The sequence below is a fragment of the Ornithodoros turicata genome, chromosome 5 (assembly GCF_037126465.1).
Source record: "Ornithodoros turicata isolate Travis chromosome 5, ASM3712646v1, whole genome shotgun sequence".
Lineage (NCBI taxonomy): Eukaryota > Metazoa > Arthropoda > Arachnida > Ixodida > Argasidae > Ornithodoros > Ornithodoros turicata.
Window position 1 is genome coordinate 20,406,577 of NC_088205.1, and position 18,792 is coordinate 20,425,368.

Below are 18,792 nucleotides of genomic sequence, written 5' to 3' on the forward strand. Positions count from 1 at the left end.
GATCCCTGCGATTGACGGGACGGAAAGGTGTTGCGTGAATCTTCTTTTATACGAAGCGAAACCTTCTCACTGTTCTGACACCATTGCAGACGGTGAGAGAAGACTGGCTTCAGGATACAGCTGCCATGTCTCTTCCTAGGAGTGGACACGCTTGGTGTTCAATGGCCATTATTTTCAATTATCATTGAAGACTGTCCTCCCCCCCTGTTGCGGATTAAAGGAGGTCGAGGCGGGTCTCGTGGTCACGGGCCTAGGTTCGCCATTGTGCTTTTCGGTTTTTGGTTCATTAAACCTTTTTCCTCTCGGAAGCAGAGCGGGCGCCTCGTTCTTCCCTCACACATTTCTGGTGCCGAAACCCGGGACCTTTAGATAGGAAACCCGGGACCGAAGGTCATGCTGAGAAGGTAATGGGGATCACCAGCCGCCAAGAAAACGTTTATTACATGCCCCATCACGCGGTTGTGCGACAAGAGGCGATCACCACGAAACTCCGCGTTGTATTTGATGCGTCGTCCCACTTGCCAGGTCAGCAATCGTTGAACACTCTCCTGATGAAAGGGCCGAAGCTAAACGCAGATCTGCTCCATCTTCTGTTGCAGTTCCGCTGCAGCTCCACGGTTTTAACCGCCGACATCAGGAAGGCATACCTGCAAATCATCATTCGCCCCGAAGACAGAGATTTTCTTCGCTTTCTGTGGGTAAAGGATGTACGGCAGGCATCCAACGACAGCAATCTCGAACTTGTCGAGTGGCGGATGACTAGAGTCCCTTTCGGAGCTACTTCGAGTCCATTTCTGCTAGCAGCAACGCTACAACACCACTTTGAGGTAGTTTGCTCGGATTATTCCAACACCGTATCCCGCATCCGGACGGGGTTTTATGTCGACGATCTGGTCGTCGGCTGCACGTCAGACGGTGATGCGTTGCAGGTATACCAAGAAACGGTAGAAATACTGAAATCCGCTGGAATGGATATTCGCAAGTGGACCTCAAACTCTCCGGTTCTGCGGGAGAGATTTCTCATGGACGGCACGTCCTATGACAATGCCTCCGACGGCGACCCCATCGTCAAGGTTCTCGGCCTATATTGGGATCGCAGCACGGACGGTCTTCTTCTCAACACGACTCGAGCAGCAGACTTCGCCGTCGCACACCCTGCCACGAAGCGCACCGTCTTGAAAGCATTTTCACTTGTGTATGACCCCTTGGGGTACATCGCACCTGTCATTATATCTGCGAGAATTCTGTTTCAAGACCTGTGGCGCAATGGCCTATCGTGGGACCAACCAGTTAGCGAATCAGACAACGCAATCTGGGAGAAGTGGAAGGTCAGCCTGGGAGAATTGAACCTGCTCAGACTCCCGCGCTGCGCTCTCCCTGAAGATAACTCACCCGTCGATGTGCACTGTTTCGCAGATGCCAGTCCGAAAGCCTATGGCACTGCCATACACTTGCGGAGTCTTTCTCCCAACGGCTCTCTTCTGGTCCATTTGCTCATAGCACGGGCTCGTCTGGCACCATTAAAACAGGTGTCGTTGCCTCGTCTCGAGCTCCTCGCCTGCCTCTTGGCTACACGTCTCTACCGTCACGTTTCCGCGCTGAAGACTCTCAGTCAAGTGCCAGTACATTTTTGGACAGATTCCACCATCGCTCTTCAGTGGATTCATGGATCTGGCAGCAAAACCCAGCAATTTGTTCAGTCTCGAACAACCGAAATCTTGTCTTCATCGCGCGCTGATCAATGGTTCCACTGCAGCGCTAGTGACAACCCCGCGGATTTGCTCACTCGGGGCGTATCCGCTACCACTCTGAAGTGCTGCAGGTTGTGGTGGACAGGTCCCGGCTGGCTCTCATCGTCGTTTGGCACCTTCGTGAGTACAGAAAACCAGCTTTGCCAACCAGGGATTCGATTAACCGATGACAGAGCCTCTCCAGCAAGTGAATGTCCAGCTGTGGTCAAACATGCCTCCGTTTTGGCAGTCGTCGCAATTGAAGAATGGATGGAGATCACGGACTACGGGACGTTATCCAGGCTCCTTCGGGTCACCGCATGGATGCTGAGATTTGCGAACAACGCTAGATCTGCGAGACCATCCGTGTCTGGTCCACTCACACTTGAGGAAATCACGCATGTTGAGAACCTTTGGATCCGTCGCGTGCAGGCTGAGGCTTTCCCCCATGAGGTTGCCGCTCTCAGCAAAGGAAACGTCGTCAAACCATCATCGTCCCTACATGCGTTCCAACCGTTTTTGGACGCCAACGGCATCATGCGCGTCGGCGGCCGTCTTCATCAACTGAACGTGGTCGACGCCATAAAGCACCCCATTCTTCTGCCATCGAAGCATCACTTTACGCATCTCGTAATACTCGACGCTCACCGACAAGCCCTGCACGCCGGAGTACAAGATACTGTCACCCAAATCAGGAACCGATTTTGGGTCCTCCGGGCACGCCAGACGGTTCGTCGCGTCCTACACTCCTGCCTCAGCTGCCGCCGGCAGCGCGCCGAACTCGCTAGCGTTCCAACGGCCCCCCTCCCCCGCGAGAGAATCACAGAGGCCAACCCCTTCTCGGTAGTTGGTCTGGATTTCGCAGGACCGCTGTTCATCACGAACGCCGCATCAGGAGAAGCATACATCGTCCTTTTCTCGTGTGGCGTCACCCGAGCCATCCACCTAGAGCTCGCATCTTCTATGAACGCTGTAGACTTTCTACTGGCCTTCCGTCGCTTCGTTTCAAGACGTGGTGTGCCCACCCTGGTCTATTCAGACAACGCCCGAACGTTTCACAAGTGCGCAGCCATCTTGTCTGCGCCCACCACAGCTGAAGTACAAGATTTTGCAACTCAGCACCGTATACAGTGGCGGTTCATCGTCGAGCGAGCACCTTGGTGGGGCGGATGGTGGGAACGCCTCATCGGCACCGTGAAGGCTGCTCTAAGGCGATGTCTCGGTAGAAGCCGCCTTACTTTCGAGCAACTAACTACAGCCCTATGCGAGGTGGAAGCTCTCGTAAATTCCCGCCCATTAACCCACGTCGCATCTGATGTCGAGGAACTCGTACCCCTTACGCCAAGCCACTTTCTGATAGGCAAACGAGCCATCTCTCTACCGGGCGAACACGCTGCCATCTCACAGCCTGACGCGGAGGACCTCCGGCACAACTTCAGAGAAATGCTGAAGGCGAAGGAACTCTTCTGGAAGCGCTGGAGATACGAGTACCTTCTGCAGCTGAGGTCTGCCCACGTGACTGCGTCTCCTACCCAAAGTCGTTTCAAGAAAGGGGATGTGGTGGTGCTTCAGGAAGATAATGTTCGTCCCCCTTTTTGGAAGCTCGGACGCATAGCGAAGTTGATACGAGGGAGAGATGGGTTAGTGCGGGCATGCTCAGTACGTCTCGCAAGCGGCACTACCATAACCCGTCCAGTTCAAAGGCTTTGCCGTTTGGAAGCAGACGTCTCGTCACCCGCGGCCGGGGATGATGTTGCGGATTAAAGGAGGTCGAGGCGGGTCTCGTGGTCACGGGCCTAGGTTCGCCATTGTGCTTTTCGGTTTTTGGTTCATTAAACCTTTTTCCTCTCGGAAGCAGAGCGGGCGCCTCGTTCTTCCCTCACACCCCCCTCTCCCAATGTAACATTCTGGGCATCTAACGACACAATTTTCTTGATATGAATACGTTTACCCCGGACGTTTACGACACCTCGGCACAGCAAAAATTTTTTTTTACTGTTCATAGAGGGCGCTTTGATTCAAAACAAAAAGCCGCTTATAAGAGAGGAGGGGTGGGAGAGAGTATTTGAGGGAGGTACGGTATGCTCTAGCTGGCAAAACCCCACTCTGCACGTTAAAGTAAAATTTTGCTCCCGAGGTGTCACGGCTAGGAATGTAACGGACATAATGGGTTAAAATCCCGGCTCACAGCGCTCATGCGAGGAGGAGGAGGAGGAGAGTCGTTGGGAGGGACCCGAGAGGTCTGCCTGCCTGATTAGGCGGCATGTTTCTCGGGAAGGGAAAGGTGGTGGAGAGGAGGAGAGGAAAGGGTGAAGTGGAAGACCGAGCGGAATCCGCTCGGGGGGAGGATAGCTGCGTCCATGGGCCGACTTCAGGGGAACTGTGCCGGCATACTCCTATTACACATCTGAGGGAAGCCCAGGAAAAACCCCAGACGGCACAGCCGGCCCGCGGATTCGAACCGCGGACCTCCCAGTCTCCAAGCGCATGCGTTACCGCTGCGCCACCGGAGCTGGTAGCTCTCATGCGCCCCACCGGAGAACAAGCATTCTAGCGACTTCTGCCCCGGCGCTGCGAAGCGTCTGTGGCTATGTGTGCGACCTGTTATTCCGCTTTGCTCAGTTCAGTCTTACAGTACCTCGGTCGGCGCATTCTCTGTTCCCCTTGTGGGCGATTTCATTCAGATCCATGCGGGGCCCTAACCTTTGGGTCTCCGATTTTTTTCGTTACTTTTTTAGGAGGTAGCCCCACCTGTGGCATGAACACTGGCGTTGATCCCAGGTTCCGAGACGACGTGGTAGGCGAGATATAAAATCAAGAGCGTATAGGGGGTGAAAACAGCGGCTTCGCTCTGAAACGATTTCTGCCCAGTTTGAAGCGCTTTATTCCGGCGTCTGTAACGACCACAACCTCCAGTCTTCCGCTACGTATTCACCATGCAATAGGCTCTGAGGCTGATTAAGAATTCTTGTCTCCGACGAGCGAAACATTTTATAAAAAATCCGCGAAAAGCCATCCCTACTGAATTTTATGCACTTTTTGTACCCATATGTGTGCCGTCGTGATTTTAGCAAAACAATGAGCTACAAGTTGAACGAAAACCTAATTTTCGCTCTGTTCAACGATGTGCAACACAATTCTCTATCCTGTTTCGTTTCGATAACATTTGCGCCGCAGCTGTCACAGGTACGAACATTTTGTCAAAGTTCGCGAGGCGCGTGCATAAAAAGGCCATGATGGATTTGTAAAAAAAAAAACAAAAAACATTAGGTTCACGACAAATGCCATAGCTTTCTTTGACATACAATTCAAGGTTGCTAAAAGCTTCGTGACTGTGTTACAGCGCTCACAAACTGCCATATTTCGCCACGCCCGACGGACCGGCGTACTTCGCCGTCACTTGCTGTTTTCAAGCATGTGTATTCACCACAAGTTTATAAAAGCTGGTGCATGAGCCACAATACAGGTACGAGTTCATAACGAACATATAATCACTTAAGAAGCATTCCACTTTGCAGAAAACTGAAAGAAAAGCGGTAAAGAGAGGATCAAGGGATGACAATGAAATCAACAGCGCTTAATTTCCCACCTTTTATTCAAAGAGAACAGTGCCTAAAGAAGATGCATTAGCGCGTGGTCGTCACTTCATGCATAGTTCTCGCAAGGAAAACACCCTCGTGTGAACTTCTGTCAGCTTTGTACCAAACATGACATGAACGAAGGCCAGATACTGGCCGCACCGACGACCATTCGGTCTGTTTCGATTTCCTGAATGCTGCCACTTCATCTGTAGGGAAGTGCAAGGTATGCGTTGCGTGTCCTCGTTCTGTCAGCACAGAAACGAAGTCCTGAGCCCGACCGAATTACGTCTGTTGTTTGAGACCGCATGTTGTATAAACTTGCTGCGTAAGCGAGCCCCCTACTTCATCAGAGGCGTTTTTCCCATGTCCACTCTTGGCCCATACTGTCCATGTCCACTATTGGCAGAGAAGTCAAGTATCTCTCTTCACGCGCGTTGCAACGGCAAAATCTGACACCTAAGCCTGGCAACGGCAAGCGACGACCTGCGCCATGATAGAGCGCACGCGCTTTTTGCATTGAAGAGAATATTGGACACTCTTGATGACATACTGCCGGTATGTCGTCGCACGTGCGCATGTCGTCTATGTGTCGGAACAGGCAGGGTGTCGGTGCGAGCCGAAAACCAGAACCGAAAACCGAAAAAAAAACGTTATTTTGGAGCGAACCGGAACGGAATCGAATACGGAATACGTTCTTTTCGCTCAGGAGGGAAACCGAAAAATTTATTTAACGGTTTTCGGTCCAAGCAAAAACTCCGCCGGTTGGACTACGAGTAGGCGAATTAAACTGACGTCATGCGCTCTGAAGTCATGTCATGGATACTTTTCGAGGGTTACGGTTACGGTGCAATGTATGTCGATATACTATGGCCCTTGGGCTCCCTTTGTAACGTTTTATCGTTCGCGCACATATACTTACAGGTACATGTGACCGGTTGTGGCTCTCTACCAAAGTGCCGTAGTGTTCGTTTTAATTTCATTCGCCCAAACTCTCCTCAACTAAACAGCGACCCCAGGGGGGTGCATAACGGCTTCTCTATCGGTAATGTTGCGCAACGCGTCAATTGTCTGAGAGCAGCGAAGTTGAATACATTTACGTATCCGCGAGGCAAGCGCGTGCGAAGTGGTGCCTCTTTTGTGGACAGGACACCAAGAAAAGAAAACGGAGCCGTCGAGCGCGTTTGTGAGTGAAGATGTTCCTCGATTTGCGTCGTACTAGTGCGGTAGTGCTTGCTGGCTAGGAAGCACCAACAGACATTGGGATGGGATGCGATCGCACCAATCCAGCAAGAGTAATTTACGTATGACATCACAACAAACAAGTCCGTCTGTATCATGCGCTTCAAGAAAGGAGAAAGCCTATTTGAAGAGACAGTCACCTACAGGAACCAGGAGCTACCAATTTCACAGCTGCCTATTAATATCAAATATCACGTATGCGGAATAAACGGGTTTACATTTTGCAACATCGATTTTTTTTCTGAGAATCAATATGCCCACCAGAAGCGGAACCGGTTAAAACCGGTATGAACCGTTATTTTTGCGCTCCGGAGCAGAATCGGTACCGAACAGTTTATGGTAGAACCGGAACGAAAACCGGAACGAAAAACGTTTCGGTTCGACACCCTGGGAACAGGTATCAGTTACACAAGATCCGGCGTAACACTCTGCTGATACTCTGGATATTTTCAACGAGTGGACATGGGAAGAATGCCTGTGATGAAGTACGGGGCTCGCTTAAACGAGCAGCAAGTTTGTAAGACATGCGGTCTCAAACAACGGACGCAATTCGGTCGGGCTCAGAACTTCGTTTCGGTGCTGACAGAACGAGGACACGCAACGCATATCTTGCACTTCCCTTCAGATGAAGTGGCAGCATTCAGGGAATCGAAACAGACCGAATGGTCGTCGGTGTGGCCAGTACCCCGCCTTCGTTCATGTTACGTTTGGTACAAAGCTGACAGAAGTGCATACGAGGATGTTTTCCTTGCGAGAACAATGCGTGAAGTGACGATCACGCGTTAATGCATTTTTTAAAGGCACTGTTCTCTTTGAATAAAAGGTGGGAAATTACGCGCTGTTGATTTCATTGCCATTCCTTGTTCCTTTCATTACCGCTTTTCCTTCATTTTTCTGCAAAGTGCAATCCTTCTTAAGTGAATATATATTCGTTATGAACTGGTACCTGTATTGTGGCTTATGCACCGGCTTTTATAATCTTGTGGTGAATGCACATGCTTGAAAACAGCAAGTGACGGCGAAGTACGCCGGTCCGTCGGGCGTGGCGAAATATGGCAGTTTGTGAGCGCGCTGTAACACGGTCACGAAGTTTTTAGCAACTATGAATTGTTTGTCAAAAGAAAGTTAAGGCATCCGTCGTGAACCTAAATTTTTTTTTTTTACAAATCCATCATGGTCTTTTTATGCACGCGCCTCGCGAACTTTGACAAAATTTTCGTACCTGTGACAGCTGCGGCGCACATTTTATCGAAACGAAACAGGGTAGGGAATTGTGCTGCACATCGTTGAATAGAGCGAAAATTAGGCTTTCGTTCAACTTGTAGCTCATTGTTTTGCTAAAATCACGACGGCAGACATATGTATACAAAAAGTGCGTAAAAGCCAGTAGGGATGTCTTTTCGCGGATTTTTTATAAAAGGTTTCGTTCGTCGGAGACAAGAATTATTAATCAGACCCAGAGCATATGGCATGGTGAATAGGTAGCGGAAGACTGGAGGTTGTGGTCGTTACAGACGCCGGAATAGAGCCTTTCAAAGTGGGCAGAAATGGCTTCGGAGCGCAGCCGTTGTTTTCAACCCTGACGCTGTTGATTTTATATCTCGCCTAGCACGTCGTCTCGGAATCAGGGATCAACGCCAGTGTTCATCTAGGGGCTATCTCATAAAAAAATAACTGAAAAAATCGGAGATACAAAGGTTAGGGCCCTGCCTGAAACTGAATGTAATCGCCCATGTTCAACTATTGTTCGCGTTTTTCGTGTTCTCCAACCACCAGCTCCCGTGTCTTAATATTTTTTTTTACCAGTTACCATGCAATGTGTTGCCTATTACTTGTTCGGATGTAGCACACACAAGATGTTCCTCTCCAAACCTGAAGCTAGTTGGCTACGATGATGGGATGCATTCCATGCCGAGGCTGAGAGGTGACCCGGGTGCCGGCAGTGCTGTGTGAGTGTTTTTACCGGGTTTTCGTCAGACGCTTTCAGACAAATGTCGGCACAGTTACCTGTGAAGTCGGCCCAGGAACAACGTTCCAGCAGGCGGATCGCTCGGAAATAACCCGCCGCCCCCACCAACGCACTTTAGCTTACCGCGTCCATTCATTTGGCACGATCTCAATCTCTAGTGTGTTCAATATCTCTTTTTACAGAAGCGGAATTATTACTGCATTACTCAAAAAACACCCAGCTAAACTCGAAGCTCCACATGGCTTCCACGGCAGTTCCCATAAATACGAGGCTGAACAATAGTTCCATTATTAAAGCAACGATTCCGTCTGCTTTTACTCGTCTCTTTGAAAAGCAGCCGTAATATTAGAGGGAAAAAGAAAACAACGCCCAATAATGATGTGTCTGGCTAGAGTTGCTCAACGCATTTCGGTCGCTAATCTCATGTTTGCGGAGGATTCTTTCCTTTGGAGGCTTTTCTTTGTTTTTAGAAAGCAAGAAAGAAAAAAGAAAATAAAAGTTAATGGATTCAATCGGAAAGCAAAGCAAGCGCTTTCATGTTTGTCGTCTAGAAAGGACCGTTAGGCGATCGACAACAACAACTGAAACACGGTGGTGACTTTTAAGGCCACCTTGCTCCCGGCTTAGTAAGTCAATTACATTTTGCGCTCTCCTAGGAAAGATCCAATGCCTGTCGTTCTTAGATGGAATTAGAGACGCACCATTAAGGGAAACAAAATGAAGGACGATACGAGAAGCTCGGATGCTTGTTTGTTGTTTCAACGTTTTACTCAGACTCCTCGGAAAGCAAGAAACGGAACTCTGACCTGTCATCGCTTCGCGTTCACCGTCATACATCCTCTCACATTAACCGCTGTGAAGTGGGGGAGGGTCCCGTGGCTACCACGGGGAAACATCCCACGTCATCATCACTTCTCCTTCATTTATTGTTGTTGTTGTTGTCGTTGTCAACGTTTTACGTTGCTTATTGCTTACTCCAGCAAATACCTCACTTTTATACATAATAATACCTTCTTTTTTTTTTATGGAATGTACTCCCACCCGATATGTGTCCACCCGCATGACAGAGTACTTGTAGCCGTCTGGCGACACGCAGTGTAGTTTTGAAAGCTTTGTTTCGGATTGTGTCTAACTTGAAGTATATTTATGGTTTGTAGCGACTGTTTTACAGGGTACGCCCGCATAGTCCAGCTCTGAACTTTGCTTTGTACATGGACGAAAATAAAAATCCTTGGAATCCTTTCACTACAGTGCATCGCACTGAATCTCCGCCAGTTTGCCTGGCAAGGGAAAAGCTGTACTACACGTACAGGATGTAAAATGGACATCTCCGTGTTTCTCTTCCTACACCGACCCAAACCATGCTCTGAGCGGCAAGGCTGCCTGCCGTATATACTTATTACTAATCTGATCTATCCCTATAACTCGTAAGTACACCAAAGGAATAAAAACCACTTTATCTGAGAGTCTGAGGATGAACCTTTGCAGCCTAATGACCTCCGCGCAGGGCGCATCTCACTGGGAGGTTTTCCACGAAATACACGGATCGACAAACCACTTGGAGTAACACTTTTTCACTGCAGGGGCAGCTGGTCTATACTAAATCTCCCAAAAGTTAAAACTAATTCATGGAAAACTCATATATGGTTCCCAACGTGTCAGAATGGAACCAATTGCTACCTGAAATAAGTAACAGTAAACTTTTCAAGTCATTTCAGAGGCAAATGAAATATTGTTTTTGATTCAGCGTAAGGGTTATTGGCTCTGCATATTTCGTTGTTAAACGGCATGAAGTTTTCCTTATTTTTTGCCTGTATGACCTGTACTCATTTTGCATATGCACGACTTTTACGATTACGTATTTCTCGCTTTAGTAAGCATATATCGTGGCATTTTTCACTGTGATGATGATCAAGAAAATAAAAAGATGGTTGGCGTAAGTCATAAGTCGGACTGGCTACCCCCAGCACAGATTTGGATAAAAAAGAAAAGACACGCACACGAGGAGGAAAAGGGGAGAGAAAAATACAGAGGAGGAGTTGGAGTTGCACGGACTAAAAATAATACGGAGAGGTTGAACACAAATAAAGAGGGTTAGGGTAGGTAGAGGTTAGTAGTGGGGTAAGGCACAGCTCAGCCGATGGGATCACTTGTCGCGTGTCGAGAAAGTCATAAAAGTTACAAAATATCTCCTAGCCGGGGGGGGGGGGGATATAGGTTTATTGCAAAACAAAACAAACAAAAAACAGGAAAGAGGGGAAAGGTTAGCCTGGCTCCAGAAGCCGACTTGCTATTCCCGCTTACAAAAAAAGAAAAATAAAAAGAAGAAAAAGAAAGACAAAACGAAAAGAGCGAAAGAAGAGGCGCAGCCACAGGCTCAGCGCGAGCCTTGTAAGGAAGCGTACGAGTTCCCTTCCGACGCGCCACTGTATGGGGCGTTGCAGAGGGCCCAGTAGCGTTGCCAGCGAGACCTCCCTCAGCCCTAGGGCAGCTAGCCGCTCCATCAGAGTGGCACGGGGAGCAGCGAACAGGCGACAGTGGAGGAGTAGGTGGGAAGTGTAGCCCTCGGTAGAGCAGCCTGCACATGGGGTGTCAAGCGTGCTGAGTTGGAAGAGCCGTGCTGGCGTTCGAGCCACGCATAACCGCAGACGGTGGATAACGGACGCCTCCCTCCTTGTGATGTTTGGGGGAGGGACGTATTGCATTTTTGGGTCGATGGAGTGCAGAAATGTGTTGGGCGAGATGGCACGTTCTATGAAATCTTGGAGACAGCGAGAGCGCAAGCGACGTATTTGGAGCAGGCAGGCAAACATTGAAAGCGGGATGCTGAGACTCAAGGCAGCCGTGGTATGGGCACGTTTCGCAGCAATGTCGGCACGGGTATTTCCTGGCAACCCGACGTGACTGGGTACCCACTGGAGCCGTACGCTGTGGCCGGAAGCCAGGAGTTCGTTGTATCTGGCGATTACAAGCGTGCGGAGATCGCAAATAGCACTGCACCGGTACGACGCCAAGGTCTCCAATGCTGACTTGCTGTCCGTGAAGATGGACCACGAGTCGGCCTGTGAACCGGATATGGCGTTGAGCGCTTCATAGGTGGCTGTCAGTTCTGCTTCGGTGGATGAAGTTTCATGCGGCAGCTTGAAAGTCTGCGTAGTGTTGCTGTGAGGTATGTAGAAAGCTGCAGACGACGCGCCGTACACAACCGAGCCATCTGTGAAAATTGCTTTACGCTGACCGTGGACCGAGTTCAAATGGTCAAGAGCAAACTGGCGCGCAGCGAGGACAGGAGTGTCGTTTTTGCGGGACATGTCGGGAATATGCAGGTCCGTCGGAGGCAGCTCGAGGGTCCACAAAGGTGGAGCGTATAGCAGGCGCGACGGAGGGGGCGGAAGAGACTGTGCCAGTCTGCAAACAGCAGCCCCGAAAGCTGAGCTTTCATACAGTAGGTGAATGTCCCGTAGGTAGTGGGCAGCATGTCGTGTGCGGTACCGCGCACAAGAGCACAGGGTCTCCATGTCGCGTAGGACGTGGGCTGGCGTCTCCTTCGCCTCAGCCAAGAGGAAGGTGTCGGTCGCTTTGGGGACACCAAGGCAAACTCGAAGGCTTCGCGCCTGGATGTTCAAAAGTTCGCGCTCTGTTGTTGAACTTAGACCGTGCAATACCGGTAAGCTGTAACGCAGGAGCCCTAGGACGAGTGAGGCATGTACCTGGCGAAGGTCAGGGTATGATGGGCCCCAGGACGAACCAGAGATGCGGCGGAGGACGTTCACGATGGTAGTCGCCGCGGTAGACAGGGCCTTGACCTGCTTGGACCAAGTCAGCTCCCTGTCAATGGTTATGCCCAGGTACTTGTGATGACGCACGAAGGCGAGCTGTTGGCCGTCAACGCGGAGGGGGAATTTGCGGAAGGATCGGCGGGTGAATGCCATGGCAACAGTCTTGCTAGGTGAGATAGAAAGACCACGGTCGGAGAGGTAGGACACGATAGTGTCTAAAGCACCTTGCAAGCGACGCTGGATTACATCCCGACGGGTGGAGGAGGCCCAGATGCAGAGGTCGTCGGCGTATATTGTGATTTTGACATGTTCACTTAATTGAGCAGGTAAAGCGGCCATGTTGCAGTTCGTAGCCGGGTTCCTTCAAGGAACCGTCGCGGTTTTGAAAGCGCTCCAACATTTTTCACTGTGTGATGGGATGTGATAGAAAAAGAAAAAAAAAAGAGGGGGATTTAAGTCGCGACAAAGTAAGACTGGCTACCCCTAGACCACTTAGCCGCAGTTATTTTTCACTGTAGTCAATACTAATTCTATCGCTCACTAATATCCTTGTGTATTCATTATGGGCGAGCCTTCGACTGCCACTTATTCCCACCGGCTCCTTCACCTGTATTTATGTCCATGTTTTGTTTACGCTTGCGTTTGTGAAGTCACAGTGACCACAACTTTCTCGAGGTCTTTGTTCTTGAGATATCATATCCTCTTCATATTTCCAATAGTTCAGAACCATATTTAAAGGGGCTAAGAGCTCTACCAAGCTAGCCCGCCGACTGTGTCGGCCCCAAACGGCAATTTTAACTTGTTGGCTGTGATACCTTTTATATAGATGAATCTGATATGTCCGTATATTCACCACATATAGCACGCTGCTAGCCAACCATCACCTCCAATGACAACGTTCTCGCTCCTGATTTGGTGATAACGGGAGGCGGAGCCTATTATGTAATCATTATGTACAGCGTTATGGCTACAAAAAAGGCTCCGCCTCCCGTTTTCAACAAATCAGAGTCGAGGACGTTGTCATTCGGGATGATGGTTGTCTAGGAGCGTGCTATGTTGTGAAGTTCATTTTTAAGAGTGGACACACTCTAAAAACAGAACTTCACCGCATGGCATGCTGAGCGCCAACCATTACCCCGAACGATAGGGTTATCGCTTTTGATTCGAGCACAGAGGGAGGTGCGCGCCTTTTTGTGGCAATTACCATATATCCAAATTGTCACAACAAGGCGTGCGCACCCTCTCTCTTCGAATCAGAAGCGATTACCCTATCATTCGTGGCAATGGTTGGCGCACAGCATGCCATGCGGTGAAGCTCTGTTTTTAGAGTGCACTCTTAGAAATGAACTTCACCGTATAGCACGCTCCTAGCCAACCATTATCTCGAGCGATATTGTTGTCTGCCCTGATTTGTTTAAAACGGGAGGCGTACGCCTTTTTGTGACAATTATGGACAGCATAATTGTCGCAAAAACGGTTTACGCCTCCCGTTTTCACCAAATCAGGGCAGATAACGATATCATTCGAGAGGGTGGTTGGCTAGGAGCGTGCTATGCGGTGAAGTTCATTTTTAAGAGTGTAGAACGTTATGTGTACCTCCGCATTGGCGTCTGATTGGGTGCTACAATTCTTCAAATGCCGTAACAATGGATAGAGGTATCTGGATGGCGGAACGTCTACTCGCCCGTATCCGAAAAAACAAGTGCGTTTTGTATTAACGCTGCACACGTTATGAAGGAGAAGTATTGAACAATAAATTGCAAATAGAATTATGAAGCGTAGAAGAACAATATTACACCTATTGCACCCGTAACTAAATACCTCCAGATAGGAGTTCTTACCCCCTTTAACGCCCTTTGAACGAAGACGCTGCTTTTCCTCTATTTGCTTTTCACTTTGTCGATATATTTTAACTAGGTGCCGCTATTTAACGAAATCTTTCTTCTTCCCGGTTATTTTCCAGTTCCTTCTGAGCTAGTCCTCCCACATGCATGACGCAGTCACTACTCTCTAAACTCCTTCTGCGCCCATCGTAGGCGCCATCCCATCAGAAGTGCGTCGCCACAATCCTTCATTTTTTCCCCAATTGATATTGGCGCTCCCTAGACAGGACGACAACGATCCCTCGAGTACCCTTTCGAGGAAAGCAAAAACTCTACTCCAAAAAACAAATAAAAAAAAACATCACAAGCTCCGTCCGTTCCACAGAGGGCGCGAAGACGCCACGTGACTCTCCCTCAGAAGCGAATTGGTCCGGTCAGCGCGTGACGTCACAAAGCGCGCGCTCATAAAGCCCTGAGTTGTGGGCCGAACTTGGCGAATACTGTTGCACGCGAGCCACGAAAACAGTGAGGCCGCTTCGAGAGTGTTGAGCGCCTCCGAGCCGGACGTTGTAGGACTTGACTGGTGCAAAAGTTGGCTCAAGGAAGATTCTGATTTTCGGACCGTTTTCGGCGATACAGCTTTGCGGAAATGAGGTGCGTGCCTTCCCACGTTTTTTTCGTTAACAAAGTTCCATTTACAGTGACAGTCGAGATTATAGACAGTACTACTACAAGCTTCGAAATCATGTTTTAAACTTGACTAGTTCTTCGTCGGCAAGAGCTAAACGGCAAAGGATACCAAGAGTCTTTCTTTCGGGATTCAACTGCGGCCACAGCTCAGAATGCAAATTATGGGACTACAAATTTTAAACTGCGAAGACATCGAGTCTTTAATATTGCAAAGTATTAAGTGCTCTAAGTAGTGAGACGTGACTGGAATTACACATTCTGCTCGCATTTTAGTACAAGCCGAGTAATCGAGGAATGTAGAAGCTTTGTCAAGTGCGGTCAACGCAAGTGGTAAAAAGATAAAAACACTCAAGTTACTGTAAGAGAGCTTGTACGTTAATAAACGGTAGTTTCAGTCTTTTTATCGTTTATCACTTAAGCCGAGTAACTAGAACTTACAAAGAAAATTCTTACTCAGAAAAAGGTGACAAAGACATTCGACATTTGGTTGCTAAACATTGGCCGGGTGTCATAGTATTTAGAACTCGGAAGGGAGTCGGTTATTGAGAATAAATCGCGCCAAATAATGTTAGAAATCTTATTTCTACTAAGACATAGCTCGTTTAATATTTGCGGAGCTACCGCTATCATTGCAACAACCATGTGTGTCGAAGCAAAAGAGCGCCGTCCGTCTACCCGGGTACTAATACGCGTGTGACTATTCGCAGACTCTTGACTATTGGAGCTCTTTCACTTTTCAAACGAAAGTATCTGATGTAGTTCTGCGATATATTGAATTATGTAGTCCGACAGCGTGCTGGGACAGACTGCAATCCGGAATGTTCATATAGAATTTACCCTACAGCCGTGCTGCCTCGAATGGGAGCTCAATATTTCATTTGTATTATTTAGGAGTCTGAATAGCGCGGAATGAACGGATCCTTCGCGAGCTTGCTTCACATGTGCTACCTTGAGAACTATCGTTACAACGCTTCTCCCAGCTCCCCAATGCTTTTGAAATGATAGGAAATTATTTAATGAACACGGTCCCGTAGCCACGGTCAATGAACAGTGTAAAATGCTGCGTGAATATTGCACATAGAAGCTATCTCACCAAGTCAATGAGAATGAAAGCTACGCAAGCTATGGTATTTTTCTTGCTCATTTTTGTCCGATACAGTACAGAAGATTGAGCTACGTCACGTCTCGGTTGAGGGACTTTCCCTCGCTGAAGGTCACCAAGTATGAAAGCTTCGCCATCAACAAAAACACACACACACAAAAAAAAAAAACAAGAAAAAGAACATAAATATAGGAGGTGCGGAGAATTGGAACCGAATTTATCGTTTTATTTACGCTACTGTAGAAGCCTTCGAGGTAGATAAGCTTGGATGACAGAAAGTCTTAGTCCTGTAGCGGACATGCCGAATAGGGAAAATAAGGCGTTGCTCTCCCCAGTCAACTCATCGATCTAGAAAAGAAATTGGTGTGAAAAAGAAATGTCACTTCTATCGGTTGTATTTTATTTATTCCTGCGATATGTACCAAGTAGCAGATATAGAGCAGGACGACTATGAGCTAAGCTAATAAACGTTATCGCGGACGTTCGTTGCACAGATCGTAATTCTGTATCCTTCTTTAAAACGTTATCAGAACACGAAATGACAAAGCCCCAAATTACAGGCAATGACGTGTGCTTTCATGCGTTTTCTACTGCATTACTGTCGTTTCAAGTAATTCTGCGTGTAGGAACCGCATAGTTTTCGAATCTGTTTGAAACTTGCATGTCAGACTGCTGATAGCTGATAAAATATCACTACAAAATATCGTTACAGTATGTCAGCCTACGCTCTGAGACGTCTTCTAGGATGTGAAACTATCGAAGACAGCGAAATCGATGAGACCCACAGAACGAAGCTTAACGGATCGAAACATACGGGCCCACTGCATTTTAAGTTTCGTGAACGTTTCGAGGAAATACGAGTGAGTGACACCAACCACAGGATGACGTTTGAAAGCGGCGTATTCCTCACGCACGGGAACTCATTCTACCGAGCCTTTCACGCACCGTTACTATAGTTCCACCTACTGATTCCAAAGTTGCCAGTAATTTGGTGGTAGAGCACACGTCGCCTTTTGTGTTAAATTAATTCGTTCGCGGATCGAAAGAGATCGCTGCCGATCCACCGAGACCGGAAATTACAGTTTTCAGGCTTTCCTAGGCCTCTAAGTAGTAGCTCTGACATTAAATGAAACGGCTATTTCACAGAAATGACTCTTGGAAATGACTCTTCAACTTCCCCTTGTTATTTAACCAACCAACAACCAACTCTTGGAAATGAACTTCACCGCATAGCACGCTCCTAGCCCGCCATCATATAGAATGATATCGTTATCTGCCCTGATTTGTTGAAAACAGTAGGTGTACGCCTTTCTTGTAACAATTATGAACAGCATAAGTGTCACAGAAAAGGCGTACACCGCCCGTTTTGAACAAATCAGGGCAGATAACGATATCATTCGAGATAATGGTTGGCTAGGAGCGTGCTATGCGGTGAAGTTCATTTTTAAGAGTGTGGATGAGCTCAGAAAACAAAAAGAAAAAGACATCCGAGAGCAGGCTGATAATACAATATGATGTAATCCTCCCACGAGGCATTGGTTATTGTATATTGCACTTCAGAGGCGCGCTTTGACATTCAGCGTGATCAGAGTAGTATTTCCCAATGATGAGCCGATATGCGAGCTCGTCCCTCTTCGCTCAACAACCAAGAGCAGAGTTTACAACAGCTGAGCCTGAAGGTTGAGAGAATGACGTTTGCACTTATTAGCAGTGAGACTCTAACATCAAAGCTGTGTTATAAACTCCTCTCTCCATTAATGATCCATTGGTGTTGGAGATTTCCGGCGCACGTCAAAAGAACCCCAGGTGGTCCAAATTATCCGCAGTCCTACCTTGCGGCACGTGCAACATGTCGCCACACTGGCAAGACAAACCTTACGTGTCCAATCACAGAACCATTACCATTATTCCATTGGTGACCGAAAGGCGATGTGGTCGAGGATCTTCCAGTCTTCAATAACATCCAACCCCACTAATAGAAGGCACATCGTTGCTGACGTCATAGGGTCCCGAGAATTGCTGAAACGCAACGAATATCTTATTACTAGAATATGTGGCTCCGAAGCTGCACGAAGCAAAGAAAAAAAAAACGGAAGCCACAAATGGTGTCAGCACAGAAACTCCGCCGGCAACAAAATAGAGAACCGAAACGAAATTCCTAACAAATAAGCGACATTCGCTGGAAGGGACGACTCCATTTTTATTTCATTTCGTTTTTATTTTCAGTGCATCTACAAAAGGTAGAAAAAGACTTCCTATTTTTTTAGGATAGGTCTTCTATTGAAGATAAGGGGGAAACTAAAAACAGAAGTTGACCACGTAACACGCTCAACGCCAAGCATTGCACAGAATGCCACTCCTGACTTGCGCTGGCCTTTCTGTGACCATCTATGTAGCTGTCACAAAAAGACCTCCCGTTCTCAACAAATCAGGCTGACAGCGATGGCATTCGGGGCGGTGGTTGGCGAGGAGTGTGCATTGCGGTCAAGGAGTGTTGCAACATTACGTAGTACAACTGGCTACAGAGTTTGTAACCCCGTCTGCGCCTTTGTGCTGGTCCGGCATTCTTTCGAGTTATGACATAAAAGGAGTTACGCGTCTGGGAGCCCCTGAGATGTTTGTACTTGGCCGGCTTGGGAGAACAGTTATGTCGTATAAAAGAGTTTCCAAGAAAGAGTAAATCAACACAAAAAGTGCACTTTCCAACTCGTGCGAACATCGAGGATCAAGTATGCGCGATTACAAGATGTCTTGCCATAATCTGTTCAGGACACCTACTTGAAAAGGCATTTGTCTCTTAATATGGTCGACGGAATTTTGCTCCTGAAAAGTTGCGGTGCGTATGACGAACACCGTGGTATTTTCAATAAAAGCAGCAT

The 18,792-nt window shown here is 48.1% G+C and overlaps 3 protein-coding genes and 1 long non-coding RNA gene across 4 annotated transcripts in view; 2 read left to right on the forward strand and 2 right to left on the reverse strand.

Annotated features, from left to right (window-relative positions):
- The first annotated feature begins 407 nt into the window (after positions 1 to 407).
- On the forward strand, positions 408 to 3,494 carry LOC135395627 (uncharacterized). The gene has a single exon (XM_064626725.1). The coding sequence runs from the start codon at positions 408 to 410 to the stop codon at positions 3,492 to 3,494; it is 3,087 nt and encodes a 1,028-aa protein (XP_064482795.1).
- Positions 3,495 to 10,195: 6,701 nt separating this feature from the next.
- LOC135395628 (uncharacterized) lies at positions 10,196 to 12,637 on the reverse strand. The gene is made up of 2 exons (XM_064626726.1): positions 11,964 to 12,637; positions 10,196 to 10,199 (listed from the first exon to the last, which is right to left on the reverse strand). The coding sequence occupies exons 1-2, from the start codon at positions 12,635 to 12,637 to the stop codon at positions 10,196 to 10,198; spliced, it is 678 nt and encodes a 225-aa protein (XP_064482796.1).
- A 1,976-nt stretch (positions 12,638 to 14,613) lies between these two features.
- LOC135395367 (helicostatins-like) overlaps positions 14,614 to 18,792 on the forward strand; it is a 129,424-nt gene continuing 125,245 nt past the window's right edge. Inside the window, exon 1 of the mRNA XM_064626607.1 lies at positions 14,614 to 14,775. Within this exon, the coding sequence (XP_064482677.1) occupies positions 14,771 to 14,775 (5 nt within the window). The 5' untranslated portion in view covers positions 14,614 to 14,770. The remainder of the gene's footprint in view (positions 14,776 to 18,792) is intronic.
- Positions 16,120 to 18,792, reverse strand: part of LOC135395368 (uncharacterized) — a 113,806-nt gene continuing 111,133 nt past the window's right edge. Inside the window, exons 3-4 of the long non-coding RNA XR_010423042.1 lie at positions 17,816 to 17,932; positions 16,120 to 16,261 (exon numbers count right to left, since the gene is read on the reverse strand). This is a non-coding gene — a long non-coding RNA (uncharacterized LOC135395368). The remainder of the gene's footprint in view (positions 16,262 to 17,815; positions 17,933 to 18,792) is intronic.